The sequence below is a fragment of the Macrobrachium rosenbergii genome, chromosome 42 (genome assembly GCF_040412425.1).
Source record: "Macrobrachium rosenbergii isolate ZJJX-2024 chromosome 42, ASM4041242v1, whole genome shotgun sequence".
Lineage (NCBI taxonomy): Eukaryota > Metazoa > Arthropoda > Malacostraca > Decapoda > Palaemonidae > Macrobrachium > Macrobrachium rosenbergii.
Genome location: NC_089782.1, coordinates 3,513,869 through 3,533,136, shown reverse-complemented (window position 1 = coordinate 3,533,136; position 19,268 = coordinate 3,513,869). Strand labels below are relative to the sequence as shown.

General features: G+C 37.5%; 1 protein-coding gene across 1 annotated transcript in view; it reads left to right on the top strand.

The window, feature by feature from the left end:
* Positions 1–19,268, top strand: part of LOC136827880 (DNA-directed RNA polymerase II subunit RPB1-like) — a 144,089-nt gene that overhangs the window by 57,563 nt on the left and 67,258 nt on the right. Inside the window, exons 7-9 of the mRNA XM_067085344.1 lie at positions 50–295; positions 10,443–10,652; positions 15,710–16,756. Of these exons, the coding sequence (XP_066941445.1) occupies positions 50–295; positions 10,443–10,652; positions 15,710–16,756 (1,503 nt within the window). The remainder of the gene's footprint in view (positions 1–49; positions 296–10,442; positions 10,653–15,709; positions 16,757–19,268) is intronic.

The following is a 19,268-nucleotide window of genomic DNA, read 5'->3' as shown; positions in this document are numbered from 1 at the left end:
ATGCTTAAGATTCTTAGTGTGGAGTTAGATTAATGGTTACTTTTTGCAGGTTCTTCCGTGGTCAACATTCCGTATGAACCTTTCTGTAACATCTCCATACAATGCTGATTTTGATGGTGATGAAATGAATTTACATGTGCCACAAAGTATGGAAACAAGGGCTGAAATTGAGAATCTCCATGTCACCCCACGCATGATCATCACACCACAGGCTAACAAGCCTGTTATGGGAATTGTGCAGGACACACTCACAGCTGTCAGAAAACTAACAAAAAGAGATGTTTTCCTTGAGAAGGTAAGACTTACATCATGTGGATTTTATGTATTTTGATATAATTAGGGTACAATGCACAGTGGTAAAGGATCTTTGTCTCATCCCTTTGGCACGGCTGCTGCTTGACTTTCTTTTACTTTTCATCCATTTCCTTAGGTCTCTCCCCATCCAGCTGTCCAACTTCTTAAAGGGGTCTGGCTAGAATATGAATGATGGAAATTGAGAAAACAATTTCTGTGTTTTTTATTGCTAGTTATGGTATTAACAATGTGAATATGAATAATCACATCAAAGTTCATTGTAGTTTTGCAGATATTTGTAATCACCTCTCAAACTGGAGGATATGCTTTGTATTTGATTATCAGAATTGGCTTGTTACAGTAAATTTTATTGAAAAGGATATTACAAACTTCAAACTTATTTCTTTGTTTTAAGGTAGTTTCATTAAAACTTCACATACAATAAACCTTAACTTGTCCAGTTAACAGTGGTGAAAATTTTTATACTGTATAGGAATAGATTTTTTTTGGTGGTAGTAAAAATTGAAATAATTTTTAGAAGTTCTTCTTCTGTGTTGGAAGGTTATAAGGCCATGTTGATTTCATTCCTGTGGAGCAGGCATTAGAACTTCTTTTAATTGCAGAAGCAAACAAAATGGAGAGTCACAAAATGCCTTTTTGGCTTTAAAATTGGTGCATGTGATTACTTTTATTCCTGGTATATGTACTGTAGCCATAACTGTATAATTTTTTCCTTTCTGTAACTGACTGGCACACACAGCTTTATCTTACCCATCTTAACTGACTGGCACCCTTAATATAATCTTTCGTAAAATGTACATGGCTTGGGCTAAGACCCTATCATACAACCATCATAGAATGTACAGAACAGTAGTAAAAGTAGTACCTGTAAGAAAGGGGCAGTGAGTCACCCTGCCATTAAGTAAGAAGAGTTAGGGTGAATGCTGTATTCCAAATGGCCAGGTAAGCCCTTCAGTGAAGTTTTAGTTATATTGTTGAAGCAAAAAAATGTAAAAGAAACCAGTAATTTTTCAGCAGCAAATTTATTAATATGAATATTTGATCTCAGGAAGAAAAGTTTTACGAAACCAAAACTTGAAGTGATGGTAGGTAGATTGTTTTTAAATCAGAAAGAAGAGAATTTGATGGGAGCTTAGATAAGGACATTACTTTTCTGCTACAGAAATCTATAGTGATGTAATGCAAAAAAGAGGGAATACCAGGAAAGGGAGTTTTAATTTAAGCCGCCTAGGAGAGTAAAACCACAAAAGTGCAAAAATACAGCATTTCGTACTTATTAATGTGGTGAGACAGGTGAAGCAGCAAAACAATCACAAGCATTGTGTATGCGTGCAGACCTAACACATTTGCGGGTGGTTACAGAACAAGACATGGACACCTCAACTTATTGGGTATGTCTGTACCTTTCTCATATTCACAAAAAAAACTGCAGTTCATGTTAAAATGTGGTCTTTTATGTCTAGCGTAATATTATTGAACTGCTGGTTGGCATGCTGGAACCCACAGCTGCTGTCTCGTCTACCCTCCTGATCCCCTACCTACCCTGGCTCTATTCAGGGCAGACAAAGAAGTTTGCAGGAGGAGGGTGGATGTCTCCCCTACCTTCCTGTTTCCCTACCTACCCTGCCCCCACCCAGGGCAGACAAACCAGTTTGCATGGGGTGGTTGGCTGTGTCATGTCTCCCCCACTGTCACCTTGGGGAAGGACAAACAATATCAGATCCTCTCAGATTTTATTATGATAGATAGATAGATAGTAACCTGGCTGAGCTATAGTTTTGCGGTGTTTTTTGCTCTGCTACATTTTCTCTTTAAAATGAATCTGTAATTAAACCGTTGCCAAGTTTTTGTTTAATAATGACTAACATTTAAATGAAGACTTAATTATTTGGAATGAATCTTACCTACTGTTAAAGTTAGCTTATAGTACATCTTCACGCCGGCAGGTGCGAATGGCATTTAAAAAATCAAATTACACTTGGCTAACCCATTAGGACTCTCTATATCACCTGTTTTCCCACCAGGAATGTAAACAGTTAAGTCAGAATTCTTAATGCCTCTTGCTTCCACAGACGTGTATGAATCGGCATGATTTTTTTCGAGCTAAATTTTCCCCTGTACGGTATTGTACTTTTCTGTTTTTTGCAGTTTGTTTGCTACCACAAGCAAAGGTGAAAACATTAGGCTGTATAGGAAGAGTTTGTGTAAACCAATTGTTTTAGCTTTGCTGTTAACCATATAGTCTATGTTAGCCTAGCTGAGACATGAGCGAGGTTTTTCTTGTCAAAATAACGAGTGATCTGATGAGATGCTAGATTTTTGTGTAGTATCGAAAATACTAGAGAGATGGTACTGCATCTTCTCCGGCTTTCAAGCAGCTTAGAGCAGATTTAGGATTTACTGTACATACAATATAGCCTAAGTTGCCTCTGGTACGTCAGGTACTTAGCCTAATTGTGAAGCGACTTTATGTTGCGATATTTTGTTCATATCGCTATAGCTCAATTGCTGCAAGAGTAATGTATGTTATATACATTTGTAAGGTTTTGCAGGCATTTGGTAAATTACTGGGCTGTGTAGATATATGTTATTGTGTGGTGTCACTGTTTTGTCAGCTCTGTCTACATTCCCCCCTTTTTGTAGGCTATATTTTATAAGGCATACAGGTTAAATAACCAATGTAGGCCACAATACAATAGGCTATCCCATAGGTTAGGCTATCATACCCAAAATAAATACAGGCCTAATGGCTTTGTGGCCAACTTTTAGGATGTAGGGGTAGATATATCAATCTATAACATATTACATTTTATGCCTCCATCACCATTTAGTACATTTAATAATACTGATAATACAGTAGTTAAATATAAACCCTGTAGAGGCAGAGTTTCTTGATGATGCGCCAGCCTTGTGTCCTCTCCTTGATAGCCCTACTCTTAGGCTAATTGGTGGAATGTCTTTTTCCTTTTCTCAACTCAGTTGTAAAGTTTCAGAAACAATTGTGTATAATTATTTTAAGTTAACCCTGCTCAGCCATTAGTTGCCGTATTTGACAGTGGATCATCATCGTGTCCTTCACCCCTAAATGTTTAAGGCTATCACCTAAAATGCCTCAGATCAGGATATTAGGTTCTACAGCCTTTTTTGCATATCAGTTCCATGTAGAATTTCCCACAGTTTGGAAAGATAAATTGGACAGCCTGCTTTGAGCCATGGGCTTTTCCTGCCTCGACAAGTTTATTCATATGCCTCCCTTTTCAATGGGTCTTTCAGTTTGCTCCTGGCAGTCTTTTGGAAGGGCAAAAGATAATTCCTGTCAACATGTAGGACACATACTTCCACTTCCTGGTACATCTTCAGTTGAAGTAAAGTTTTCTTGTGTTCTCTCATGTTTGGACAGCTGGTTCATTCTCACCAAATGGGTTTTTATGATGGCCTTGATGGTGAAGAACTGTTTTATGTCTAACCTCAGGAAGGGTTTTTTTTTTCTATGTTGACTAAACTGTGCTTTTCTGACTGAGTCAGTTGCTTATCTAGAGGGCCATTCTGAGAAACTTTCGATGTCGGGGAGCTGGAAGGCAAACTCTCTATAGCTCCTGGCACTTTAAGATGGTCTTATGCAAGTCTTGATTCTTACTTAAGATGACAAGGGGACGCAGTTCAAGAGCATTCTTCAGAGCAGTAGAGAAACTTCCTTTTCTTTTGGACAGATTCCTGCAATATTTTGTTTAAAAAAAAAAACTGTTACTGAAGACCAACTCACTGGTTGCCAAAAGTTTTGGAACTTTTGGGGAGACCCAAACACCCTTCTGATCTCGACTGCCCTAAGCACTACTCTACTAGTTTACTGCCCTTTATGCCAGGATCCTCAGGCAAGGGCAGTTGATGTCAGTTGTTGCCTTCCTTCAAGTTTGGTCTATTCTAGACCTTATGCTTTTTCTCTGTTTGCAGTTTGAGGAAGTACTCAAGCTGTAAGCTTAGCAGATCACGATGATTTTCATAGCTCATTCATGGCCCCAAAGGGTTGGTTCCCCTAACTTTCTTTCCTGACGGTAGATGTTTCGTCATCTTATGTTCAGGAAAGATTTTTTTAGACAGTCTTTTAAGTAGATTCCTTCTAGCACCCACATGCTTCATCTACCCTCGTGGAGATTGTCATATGTCAGTTACGAGGTTAGGGCTTTTCTAGAATGACCAAGGAAGCAATCCTTAAATCTAGAAGGCCCTCCTTTGTTAGATTTGTGAATCAATATGAGGGGTTAGTTTTTTGATCTTGGTGCTAGTCCAGAGTGATATCTGGCACCCATTCCACAAGAGATCCTGTTTGAAGTTCTACCAGTATCTCAGGTACACTAAGCAGCTTTCTGTCACAGTGATCAAGGATACCACTTTACATAGTGCTTAGAACAAGTGCTTTCAGTCCTACCTTTTGCTGGCTGGAATTTTGCTCACGATTTAAAGTTTGAAGAGTTTTTCAATCTTTTGTGCAGAAATTTCATCTTCCTATCATGGTTTATGATGAAATTTAGTCGTAGTCCTTCAGACCTTCAACCTCGGTTGAGCCTTTTGATAAGGCATCACTTGAGACTTTGAGGACACTTTTCTTTTAGCTCTTGCTGCGACAGAGAGTACTGCGTTTCAAGCCCTCTCTTGTATGTGGGGTTTGTTCTAGGACAACTTCTCTTCTCTTTCTTTGCATAAAGAAAAGATATAGTAGTGAAGCCCTTCCCAGTTTTGTGACAGTTCCTAATTTACCTGCTTTGATAGACATTGAAGAAGTGGCTATCTTTATGTCTGAACTTCAAGCCCTCTCTTGTTCTTGGGCTTTGTTCTAGTTGACATCCGCTCTCTTTTCTTTCTTTTCGTAGAGGAAAGATATAGAACTGTCAGCCCTTCTCAGATTTGTGACAATGCCTAATTCAACTTTGTAGGTAGGCAATGAAGAAATGGCTGTCTTATGTCCAGTTAGAACTACTAAGGGTTTGTAGGTGGGCAACGAAGAAACGGCTGTCTTATGTCCAGTTAGAACTACTAAGGGTTTATCTGGACAGACATAAACCTTCAAGAGGAGGAGGTTTTATATTTTCTTTGTTGTTAGTAGACAAAACCCTCCTATGTCCAAGATAGCTAGTCATGCACACACAGTTGATTCCTAGCTTTTACTTTTTTTGGAAATAATCCTCATGGCTTCAGTACTGTAAACATGTTTTTATTTCCTTTAATCCCTCTTTATAGTAAAGGTTGTCATGCAGCTTTGGGGAGATAGCTTACGTAGACAATTCATTAAGGCACACCAGGAGCCTACTCAGTCTTTTCCATTTGTCTTCCTGTGTTGCTTCTCCTTCTCCTCCATTAGCCTACCAGATAGCCTAGGTTAATTCTTCTCTCTCTCTCCTTTCCTTTTGCTCCCTATGTGGTTCAGGAGAAAAATATGAGTGAGATATGTTCTTTTTTCATAGTCATGTACATATAAAAGAAAGGTGTTGGAGCCTTGTCATCTCTCTGTAGCCCTTTCCCTGGACTGCCCTTCATCTGATGGTCTTCTCTGACAGGGAAACGAGGTCTGTCCCCTTCATCACCTTTCTCAACCGTCTCTCCAGATCAGTTGTTTGGTTGTTGGCTCCTGCTTTCGCTAGTTCATGTGTCACCCCGTTTAGCGAATGTGATATAAGATGGGTGTAAACTGTAGAGTAATGTAGAGTTACAGGCTTATTACGTTTGCCCCAGTAGTTCCGAGTTGCACACTAGTTCTGTTTTCATTTGCTCTCCCGATATCGTCTCCGTGTGAACGATATCCCTCCCCCCTTCTTTCTTAGTTTTCCCCTGTATCGTCTCGTATCCGTCATCGTGTAAAAATTATTCGTAATAGCGGCTTTTCCTCTTCAGCTGCTTCCTTCTCTAGAGGGAATTTGCCAGTTGTCAGAACATCACTCACTTCTTGGTAATCACCTCTTGTTACGTGATGACGTCATATAAAATCCTCTCCTTCTCCACCCAGATTTCCATTCACTCCTTCCAGCTCTGTCTCCTGGCATTCAGTGTCATCATTGCTGATGTTCTGGTGTGGTCACCTCTTCCCGTTTAGACTTTTAGGAATTTCAGCCGTGTTTGTGGTTGATTCTCCTAAGTTTTTAAGTGATGCATAGCTCGAGTGGTTCCATTTTCCTTTTACCAAAGAAAGATAAATCTGTGAACTGATGCCCTGTAGTTTACTTCTACCTCAGCTCCTGTTAAAATGATTAAGAAGTTAACATGGATTATGGTAAGGTGCATCATCATGGAAGTAGAGCCTTTGGAAATGGGTGAACAGTTGTAAGAGCAAGTTAGGAAACTATTTAGTGTTTAATAGCTTGACTCCTAACACAATGTAGTGCTGTCAATTGTGTTTTGTATAGGAGGTATAAAGCCCTTAGTCCTTTCGTTGTGATGGGGACGCTTGCTCCTGAACCAAATGTAATGGTAACCTTGCTTTCTATCATATCGTTAGTTGTTAGCAAATCCTGTTTTGAACTTTGGAAGCATGAAGGTACACTGGTGTGTAAGAGCATACCTTCATATATGAAGGTGTTAGTGTCTTTAGTACTCTACAGGGTAGAGTCCTTTTATTCCTGTAAGGGTCCTCTGACAATTCTCGCTATGAGGGCCTTACACCCTGTTGTGGTTCCAACCTCTGGCTACAGTACATGTCAGTAAGGATCACACAACAGGGAGGAATGTTGAGAAGCTTTTTCTCCCCATTAAAAAGCTTTTAATTTGCTTTGAGCTGCTCAGTGTTGTTTCCCAGGCTGCACTAACCCACCATCCTCATTCAATGTAGTAATCAGCAGACTTTAAAAGTAGGTAAGATTCATTCCAAATAATGTTGATTTTCGTGATAAAATTAATTATTTGGATACTTACTTACTGTTAAAGTGGAAACCCACCCAGCCTCCCCACATCTTAGTGGGCGGTCATGAAGAATTGTGACTTTGTTTGCATTCCAGTACCACCTGGTAGGAAAACAGATGACTACAGACAGTCCTAACAGGTTAGCCAAGTGTAATTTGATTTTTTAAAATGCCAGTCGTACCTGATGGCGCGAAGATGTAAGCTAACTTTAACAGAGTTAAAGAATTTAAGACATCCAAATAATTAATTTTATCATGAAAATTATCATAATTTTATTCATAGGCCTTGTTCATTTTCAAAGTTTTGTCCATACAAAAATTTCCTTTCATGAAGAAAGAATTTTCAACTTAAATTACTGTAGTTCATAGTTAACAAATATCTCTTAATTTACAGATACTGTAAAGTACAATCCTCAATGAAGTGCTCCTTGTATATGAAAAACTAATGTATATTTGTAAAGATAAGCGTTATATTTACTAAATGAATGCAAAAGTAATGATGTAGAATCAGTTGATGAACTTGTAACTGACTGACTTGCTCATGACTTGAACTTCTCATGATCATGGCTTGAACATAATATTGATTGTGACTTGAACTTAATATTGATCATGACATGAACTTAACCCTTAAACTCTGAGCCTCTACTTACAAAAGTGTCTGCCGTATGCCGGCGGGGTTTGGGAGTTAACGCCGAAGCGGAAAGAAAGTTTTTTCAAAAAATCACAGCACGCTTAGTTTTTAAGATTAAGAGTTCATTTTTGGCTCCTTTTTTTCTCATTGCCTGAAGTTTAGTATGCAACCATCAGAAATGAAAAAAAATATCATCATATATAAATATTGGAATATATGGCAGCGCAGAAAAAAAATTTCATTTATAATTGTATACAAATTGCGCTGTGAGCAAAACAGTTAAAGCTAATGAGCTATTTTTTTGTTGTTGTATTGTACACTAAATTGCGATGATTTTGGTATATAACAAATTGTAAAACAATCAAAGCAACACAGAGAAAATATTATCACAAAATGATGCATGAATTCGTAACGGGCGGACATAAAAAAAAGTTTTTTTCAAATATTCACCATAAATCGAAATATCATGCTGGAGACTTCCTGTTTGTTGCAAAATGAAGGTAAATTATTGAATATTAATAGAATGTAAGAGTTTTAGCTTACAATTGCATTTTTCTACCATTTCAGTTGAGTCAAAGTTGACCGAAGGTTGAAATTTTGGCACTTACCGTGATTTATATGAAAATATTTCAAAACTAATAAAAGCTATAACCATGAATTATTTTTTGTTGTATTCTACATGAAATTGCGCACATTTTCATATATAAAACTTTATGTAAAGGCTAATAGAAAATGGTGCAAAAATTACGACAAAGTGATTAAAGAATTTCTGAGATTTTCAGCAGAGTTAGCTGATGCTTTCTTTTGGGATAAGAAAGAAATTCGCACATGCGCAGCTGGGTCATGCTTGTAAACAAAACAACAGCGTGATCCATGAACTCCCAGCATCCCTCAAGGCGCGTAATTTAAAATTTTTCGCAAACGAGGCCTATAAGTATTTTTCCGCTATTACCATGGAAGAACAAAAATTCATTTTTCTTTAAAGTAAAGCACATGGAGAGGGGAGGTGAACAATGATAATGAAAAACTATAATTGGCATAACTCAAGAAATGAAAATAGCAAATTGGGTAAAATGCACTCTGTTGCCAATTAATTGACAATATGTTTGCAAAATCCCCATAAATGAACATTTCCTTGCAATCTGGCCGTCAGTAACGGTTGTGGATTTGCAAAAAAATATTCCTTGGAAGCCCAGCCGTATATTTCAGTAGGTGTAAATAACATTCTTCCTCAAAGGTTAGCAAGGAAGGAGAAGGAGTTGTAACAATAAAAAGCATAAATTCCCATAGGCAAAAAAATGAAAAGAAAAATACAAAGGAATCTAAAGATGAAATCATTGTGCTATGTAACTTACTATAAAAAGAATATCCACTGAAATTCATGCTTAAGCTTCAGTTCAGTATCATAAATAAACAAAGAATGTGTCAAGTATAAAATGCAAAAAAACTCGAGATATTAGACATTGCTGAAAATGGAGACATAATGAAAATCTCAGTTAAGGGGTGAGCACAGACAAAAGTTCTTCATCCAAGTCAAGGTATAAAATAAACTAAATATGAATACAAAAATGAAAACAGTTCAGTTCATACTGGTAAGGACAGTGGCAGTTAATACCTAAAGAGAAGTAGTTCATACTTGAAGGGACATATTGGCAACATCAGCGACACTGACCAGAGCAAAGGTGCAGAAAGGTAAACCCTGCCAAACCCTTAACCCATTAAGACAGAGAAGAGAATATATAAAACTTTCAAGAAAATATGCACATGAATAAGCACATTGTAAAGAAATGGATGAAAAAAAACACAAAAAGCAGTGTAGACTTGAGATGGACCATACACATCTTATACAATATGAGCTACCCAGAATAAAGAAATGTTGCAGTTTGACAAGGGGTTAGGCTTGTTTAGAGTTCTGTAACATCTTTTCTTTCAACTGTTGAAGCCTGTGTACAGCAGTACCTCCAGTTTTATATTTCATTTTCCCACATTTTCAGCCTTATGGCAATTTTTATTAAAAATTAGTAAATCAGAAGTTTTTGCTTAATAGGATAATAAAAATCAATGTACAGTACTGTACATCAGTTTATGTAACTTATGTCTTTGAGCAGCAAATATTGATAAACCATATGAATATAAATGTGAATGAAAAAAGTGCAGAATCACATAAAAACACTAGTTGAAGTATAATAATGTAATGTATAAAACCATTTAAAACCTTCGAGGCAATACAAAGAAGAAATCAGAAGGAATGAATGAATACAGAAGACAGAAAGCAGTACAGCTAGGGAATGAAGAGATGCAGCAAAAGGCCCTTAGTACTCTTGACACTGTGTCATTCAAGGTTCAATGTAACTTTATCTGTAGGAGCATCTATTTATCAGTAAAGGGTAAAATTAATTTCTTGTATATGTTTAGCAATGAAAATGTGTTACGGGCTTAATGTAGGCTTTTTCGAGTGAGAAAGGCAATCACAATAATTGAAAGTTAAAGTGAGTTTCCAGTTATTTAAAATTATTATATAGCAATGTGTGGGTTGAAAAGAAGAATGTTTGCGTCTACGTATTTGGGACTTCCCCAATGTTTTCAGCCTTTTTTTTTTTTTATTTTAGGCTGAAATGATGAACTTGCTGATGTTCTTGCCTATTTGGGAAGGTCGCATGCCTCAGCCAGCTATTTTGAAGCCCAAACCTTTGTGGACTGGAAAACAGCTCTTTTCTCTCATCATTCCTGGAAACCTTAACCTGGTCAAGACACATTCCACACATCCAGATGATGAAGATGATGGACCTTACAAATGGATATCTCCTGGAGACACAAAGGTATAAAGACAAGTTTATTTCCTATGGTAAATGTCAAGTAGTTTTATGCTTTGTAGCCCAGCCATTCACTAATAATATCAATTCACCCAGGCTACAAACTAGTTTATAGCTTGCAGTGAAGATTGATTTCACAATTTTTTACTTTGAAGTGAAAGCATAGAATTTTAAAAATATTTAAACCAGATTGATTTTTTTAAAACTAAAGTAAACATTATTATTTTGATTTTGTGAAATCACCGCACTAAAAGATGGGTGAACTCAATATTTGGCAGTTTTTCTATTTTTCTCTGAAATCTGATTGTTTATAGAGTAAACTTGCCAAATTGGAATGCAACTCATAAAGTGGAACTTTGCAAGTTCTGTCCCTAGCCTACCCAAACCTTAGCCTAACCCTGCAATAAGCCTATGATAAGTTTGTATAATAACCATAAATATTGCACATTAAAAAGCAGAATTTCTCACCTCAGATAACTGTTGTGGTACTCGTGTAGACTAAACTATTAAACAAATACTACAGTGGTGTAATGTAAACAAAAAAGATAATAGTAAGCAAAGAAGTTTTAATACAAAACATCTGTAAGCTGGTCTGCACTTTTTGTCAACCCGAGTCTGCCATAGTCTTCTATGATCCCTGCCCATTTTTTTTTTATATATAAAATCTATTGCAAAAGAAAAAAGGCTAAGTACAAGCTTCCTTTATGTTACAGGGGAGTTGTAAGTAAAATTTCTAAGTAAAAACAGGTGTCCTGTTAATTAAATAGCATGTTAATACTATACACATATGCACAGATCAGGTGTTTTTGTTTGTTAAGGTGTATTATGCACCAGTGTATGAAATTGAAAAATTCCCTTCTGATGGCCTATGTTAATTTCAAGAAGGCATTTGACAGTATCCACAGACTTACGTTAGGGAAGGTCGTGTTTCACTGTGATATTCTTGTTAATACATAAAACTAATGGAAGATCTATTTTACAGAGTAGGGGCAAAGTTAATGCTCGTGGATTTTTGCGTAGTGAATTTGCTTTAAAATGGGCTACTACAGGGGAATGTTAAACTTATCACCTTTACTGGTTGCCCATCTCATGGATTTTATAAAAAAAAAAAAAAAAAAAAGTGGTTAGAGATGGAAAAGGTTTAGATTGGTGTATTGACAGGAGACTGAAAGGCTTAAAAGACAAAGGGCTGTTTTAATCAGCAAAACCAAAAGATTTATAAGGGGTTGCTTAATAAGAGTTCTTCACATAGAGAATGGGCTCATGAGAAATCCTAGAAAAGCAGAAGTAATCAGGGCAGAGTATCTCAAAAGGATGAAATAACATCAGGTGGAGAAAGGGTTGGCTTTGAAGATTTCTATTTCATAGGTTTTTATAATAACTGAATTGGCCAACAGTGGATGCAGAAGGGATCTTTTGCAATTTGATCTTTCGTTAAAGGAGTAACACACTAAATCCTTCCCGTATTGAAAAGTGTTGAAACCGTCAATAGTCCAGATATATACATCTGCCTTATCAAATACAAACTGTGTGATTGCATTAGTTTGAGGGTTTCTGTTTGGATGTTGTATGGCTCTTACTTGAAGCCATTGTATCAGCAAAGAAGCTCAAATAGCCATTGAATGTTTGTATTCAAGGTAGTTAAAATGGTATTGATTACCATTCCTTTCCTTGTATGGCCACCACAGCAAGAAAACACTACTTCTACCTCATATGTTTGATCATTGAATTTAGAATGAGTACCTGAAGTTCATTATTCCTTTTAGCTATACCTTACCCATAATGTTGGCTTTGGTACGAGCAGTGTCCTGGTTTAGGCCTGTGGATTGTGCCCTCACGGACTACGTCGTTACAGCTATTCTGTCTTTGGATCATAGAATTATGGTTAGGAGGTTGCTGATGTCAGGTGGTAGAGCTCTTACTCACCTGGCACACAAAGTAACCAACCAGTGGGCAAACCTGGTCCTGAAAAGGAGAGGTTGTGTTCTCTACTTTCTTGCCTGGTGTCTCACAAGAGCAGCCCCTCAGTGTGGAATAATTCGGTGTTGAAGTGGCCTCTCTACTTTACCCCAGGAAAGGTATTTAGCATTTGAACTTTGATGGGAGAACTCTTGGGACTCCCTGTTCACCTGCACAACAACTTTTAAACCCCCTCAGGGAGATATGGTGCCTGCCACTAAACCTTCAGGTCTGGCAAAACCAGTGGTGTAGCTGGCATTCCACATGGGGGCTGCCTAGGTGGGGCCAAGATGTTTGTTGGGGGCTAAAGAAAATTTACAAAAAACTATGTACCAGTTCTGTAATTAGTAAAATATACTGTTCTCAAATGTATATATACATGTGAATGAAGGAAAATAATAATATTAGTAAACCTGTATTTGTAATGGTAGAGCTCAATTTTCGATTAATTTTCAACTCTACTATATGCAAGTGTATCAGATACTGTGATGTAAATCACTATATGCAAATGTATCAGATACTGTGATGTAAATTTCCTCAACCTTATATTCAACACTAGCCGAATTTCCATTATCAAGCTTTAATTTTCAACTATTGTATAGTGATATCCTTGTCACGTAAATATATCAAAATAGTGCATATCATCAATAACACAAAAGACTTATGACCCTCCAAAATCTCTTCAAAATTTCAACCTTTCCCATTCCCTCTTTATCTCCTCTCCTTGGAAATTAACTCTAAGCAACAATAGCAAATTGCATTGCAGTTATTCAGAACTGTAACTATAGTTTCAATCACTTCATACTCCTACAAAAGTTGATAACATTAAGTTGGATCAAAATATCATGAACAAACATGTCATTTGTGTTGAAAACCTATAACTGTAATTCTGCTTTTGACCACCAAAGTGTTCAAGTTTAGCTACAAAGGGAATTTCAACTGTGGTGGCCAGTGGGGCCAAGCATCTGACTGCCCCCCCTCCCCCCCATAGCAACGCCACTGGGCAAAACCCTCCATGTCTGGTTTGCAGAAGTAGACCGAGCTTCAGAAGCCTAGATAGGACAACAGTCTTTTTCCTCTGTTAGGAAAGTAGGGGGGCAGACCTTCCCAGCCCTTTCATCCCCCTTTCTCTGGTCAGCCCAAAAGGGGTAGTAAGGGAAGTGGTCTCTGAGAGCAGCATTCTCCCTTCTCCTCAGGGTTGCCAGTTACACCTCTCTTCCCCCTTCCCCCTCCCCCTCCCCTTCCCCTTCCTGGGCTCTTGCTACGGGAACAGGATGTTTCAGTGGTGTTACATAGCCTTTTGGTGCTTCCTATGAACTGCTGTCTTGTTTTTGTGACTGTGAAGAATGTTTTCCCTTAGCTTTATCTTTGGTGAAGAGGGAGGGGAACTGCATGATTTGTTTTATCACATTAAGCACCTGGGAGGGGGGGGCCTCTTGTTCTCTTGTCCCAGAGTTTGTAGCAAACACTCAGAACCCTGAGAATGATGTCGAGGCTAAGTTTTTCCGAGAACTGTAAGTTGGTGGAGGAAGAAGAGGCAACACTTCTCCGTCCTGTTAGGGCAATTGTCAAGGAAATTTCTGATGAGCTAAAACATTGGAAACACACCTGTTGGAGAACAGTTATCTGGGATTAGCCATTTGACCTTTCGTTTGAATGCCGACTTGCCAATCAGTGCAGAGATATAAGCTATCTTTAACAGTAGGTAAGTATCCAAGTAATAAATTTTATTATGAAAATTTATGCTTTCTTGTAATTTATGTTTTCTTGTAATAATGTCCTGTGAAGTGCATAAAGTATTTCTGAAAAGGAAAGTTCGTTAATTTTTTTTGTGAAGCTGGGAAGTACAGGCAGTCCCCGGTTATCAGCGGGGGTTCCTTTCAGAGGGTGTGGTGATAAGTGAAAATCGGGGCTTATCGGCACCGAAAAGTGCCAATTTTTGGTTATCGGCACCTCTGTTATGTATGTATCTGTGCCGAAAACTGCTGATTTTCATCGCTAGACAAGCCCCATAAAACTGGATCACCGATAACCGAGCCCGCCGTTAGCCGGGAACTGCATGTAATTTAAAAATTACAGAGTTTATATTTTCAGTTGATAAGCATTTAACACCAGGCACACTGGAATGTTTAATGTACAATATTAATAGCGACATTTAGACTAAGTAGGGAAATTTAAATCATAAGTCCTGAATTTATATAAATACATTGTTGGTTTTGTACCATAAACATGGAACCTTTACAGTACAGGCAGTCCCCAGTTAATGGCGGGGGTTCCATTCCTGCTGAGCGCCGGCAACAGAAAATAGCCACTAACCGAAAACTGGCGATAATAGTGCTGATGAACCACTTCATGGTGTCACTAACTGGATATCAGCACTGATAACCAGTTATCAGCGCCGATAATCGGGTATCGGCGCCGATAAACTGCTTACTGATGCCGATAAACCGCTTACTGACTGACGCTGATAAACCAGCATCACTAGCCAAGCGCCATTAACCGATGCCACAGGTAAACAGGGACTGCCTAGTATATTATTGACCCTAAACAGAGTGAGCAAGATGTATGCATTATGGTAATGACTTCTATGTACAGGCAGTCCCCGGTTAACAACGATCCAGTTTTATGGTGCTTGTCTAGTGACGAAAATCGGCAATTTTCGGCGCCAAAAATTGCTGATTTCCACTTATCAGTGCCAATAATTGGGTATTGGCGCCGATCCATGCCTAACAGAGGCGCCGATAACCGAAAATCGGCACTTTTCAGCGCTGTTAACCCCCCAAAAAGCACCGAAATCGCCGATTTTCGGTTAGCGGTGATTTTCGGATAGCGGTGATTTTCGGTTATCATCACACCCTCAGAAACGGAACCCCACCGATAACTGGGGACTGCCTGTATTATGTTTTACGCAAATATGTTAGTGACTATAAATTTTTATGGGTTGAAATGGTTTATGCAACATGATAGAGTTTATGTTGGAAGCTTTCTTTTGATTCAAGAGTTTATGTTGGAAGCTTTCTTTTGATTCATCCAGTGTATGCTTTATTGCTGCCAGTACCGTAAACTGTGAGGAATGTTAACCAGTAATATATTTACCTTTGCAGGTGTTGGTGGAACATGGAGAACTGGTCACTGGAATTCTCTGCAAGAAGACTTTAGGAGCTTCTTCTGGGTCTATGTTGCACGTTGCTTGGATGGAATTAGGTCATGAAATTGCTGGTAGATTTTATGGTAACATTCAAACTGTGGTAAACAATTGGCTGTTGCTTGAAGGTATGAGCATAGGTATTGGTGATACCATTTCAGATCCTGCCACATACAGAGTCATTCAGGACACTATCCGGAAAGCTAAGGAGGATGTAATAGAGGTTATTCATAAAGCTCACAACGATGAACTTGAGCCTACACCAGGTAACACATTGAGACAAACTTTTGAGAATCAAGTAAATCGTATTCTGAATGATGCTCGAGACAAAACTGGTGGTTCTGCTAAGAAGTCACTGACAGAATATAACAATCTAAAGGCTATGGTAGTGTCTGGTTCAAAAGGATCCAATATTAACATTTCTCAGGTTATTGCTTGTGTGGGTCAGCAGAATGTAGAAGGTAAAAGAATTCCTTTTGGCTTCCGGAAGAGAACTTTGCCTCATTTCATTAAGGATGATTACGGTCCAGAGTCCAGAGGTTTCGTGGAAAATTCATATCTTGCAGGACTGACCCCATCAGAGTTTTATTTTCATGCCATGGGTGGTCGTGAGGGTTTGATTGATACTGCTGTAAAAACTGCTGAAACTGGCTACATTCAGCGTCGACTTATCAAAGCTATGGAGAGTGTAATGGTAAACTATGATGGGACGGTTAGGAACAGTGTTAGTCAAGTGATTCAGCTCAGATATGGCGAGGATGGCTTAGCAGGAGAATATGTAGAGTTCCAGAAGATGCCAACTGTCAAGTTGTCTAATCGTCGGTTTGAAGATAGATATAGATTTGATGTTACAAATGAAAGGTATTTGAGACGTTTGTTCAATGAAGATGTTGTACGCGAGTTGATCGGCTCTCCTGAAGCTATTAGTACTCTGGAAGCAGAATGGCAGCAACTTCAAGAAGATCGAGTTGGTCTGAGAGAAGTTTTCCCCAAGGGTGATACAAAGGTACTTAAACATCTTTATTTCTCATTATAAAGTAAAAAAACTAGATTGTTTTCTTGTTGGTCATCAGCCTTCATAATTTCTTAATAATTGGATTAGAGAGACGAAAGTTACTATACAGTGGCACCTCAACTTATGGATTGTTGGGTGGGGGTCTGCCTCTCCCAGTAAGTAGCAAATCAGTTAAGTAACAAAGATTGTGGTTTATAGCTGACACAATACAGTACCTTGGAGCAGCTCTCTTTGCTTATAGTGTTCATAAGTTCAGTATAAATTAATTAATAATCCATAGCAATATTTTGTCATTTTCATTCAATTTAAAACTTTATTCATTCAGTTTCAGGGATAGGCCTATGTCTGTAACATGTATTGGAATACTTCTAAATATGCATACAATACAGTACTGTATAGCTTAGACTAACACATATGTGGGCAATTGCGGTAGTGCTACCTACTTAGCCGGTATGCTTGCAAGATAGGTAAAATATAGAAAAATCATACTACATTATATAAAAAAAGTACACCTCTCTCTCTCTCTCTCTCTCTCTCTCTCTCTCTCTCTCTCTCTCTCTCTCTCTCTCTCTCTCTCTCTCTCACAGTACAGTATTGTGCCAAACATAGTCATTTCTTGTTAAATAAATTTTTCAATTTGCAGTTGTATATGTATTCGTATGTTAGTGGTGGGAGTAATGGATTACTAACCAAAGAAAATATCGTAATGGATTTCTTTTACTGAAATCACTTAGGTGAACAATTACTACACAATTTGTTTTTTACTTTTGACTTAACAGAAAATTGTTCTTTGGGAAAGAAAGATGAAAGAAAACATTAATTGAAATAAGATGGTCATGCCTTGCTTTCTTTTACCCAGAACAAAATTTGTTACAAAATCTTATAAATGCTGTACAAACATGCCTTTTTAAATTTCCTTGCAGCCACAAGTGGGCTTCTGCTTAACATTTTTCTAACTAATAATGGGTCATGAAGAGTAAGAATCAGTAATACTCAGAAAGGCTGTGCAGTAAGGTAAGTAGAGTTTTCAATTGTAAAACATGCAAAATTCAAATATGTTGAGTAATCAATTACTTTCTCAAAATTAATCAGTAATCACGATTTCAAAAAAATATGGTAGCACCCACCACTAACATATGCATTATGTTAAGGTATATTGCGCACTTACTGTGCGTTTGCCCACCTTTCAGTTTTTTTTTATAGGGAATGTGGTGATTGCTAACCTTTCTTGCTGTATAAAAAAATTATTTTTTTTATATAACCCAGAGAGGGGGAGAGAGAGAGCGCATTGTGTAATCTTATTCAATGAGTACTTGTATGCTTGTACATACACACATAAAATTTTATATATATGTAATTACATTACTGTATTAAGTACAAGTAGTATTCTTCATTGAAATTTTAATAAAAAAATGCTGTAAGGGGGGCGAGAAAGAGTTTTGTAATGTGATTCTTGTGTATGTATAGACTTGCACCGATATAGGCTGGAAAGTATATATATATGTAATATGACACTTTTGTAAAATACTGTACCTGAAATAGAGAGAGTTCACCACCTCGTGTGTGGTGTTTCTTAACCCTTAAACGCCGACTGGACATACCGTACGTCAACTAAAATTGTCTGTGGGGTGACGAGTGGACGTACTGTACGTCAACTACAAAAAATTTCAACCTTTGGTCAACTTTGATGCGACCAAAATGGTCGAAAAATGCAATTGTAAGCTAAAACTCTTACATTAGAGTAATATTCAATCATTTACCTTCATTTTGCAACAAATTGGAAGTCTCTAGCACAATATTTCGATTTATGGTGAATTTAAAAAAAAAAACTTTTTCTTTATGTCCGCGCGGTAACTCTGCCAAAAATTTCAGAAATTCTTTCATCACTTTGTCGTAATTTTTGCACCGTTTTATATTAGCCGTTACATAAAGCTTTATATATGAAAATGTGCGCAATTTCATGTAAAATACAACAAAAAACAACCCATGGTTGTAGCTTTTATCAGTTTGGAAATTTTTTCATATAAATCACGATAAGTGCCAAAATTTCAACCTTCAGTCAACTTTAACTCGACCGAAATGGTTGAAAAATGCAATTGCAAGCTAAAACTCTTACATTCTAGTAATATTCAATCATTTACCTTCATTTTGCAGCAAATTGGAAGTCTCTAGCACAATATTTTGATTTATGGTGAATTTTTAAAAAAAAACTTTCCTTACGTCTGCGCGCAGTAACTCGGCCGAAAATCTTAGAAATTTTTTAGTCACTTTGTCGTAATGTTTGCACCATTTTATATTAGTCGTTACATAAAGTTTTTTATATGAAAATGTGCACAATTTCATGTAGAATACAACAAAAAATAACTCATGGTTGTAGCTTTTATCAGTTTTGAAATATTTTCATATAAATCACAATAAATAGAAAAAATTCTGCTTTCGGTCAACTTTGACTCGACCGAAATGGTCGAAAAACGCAATTGTAAGCTAAAACTCTTACATTCTA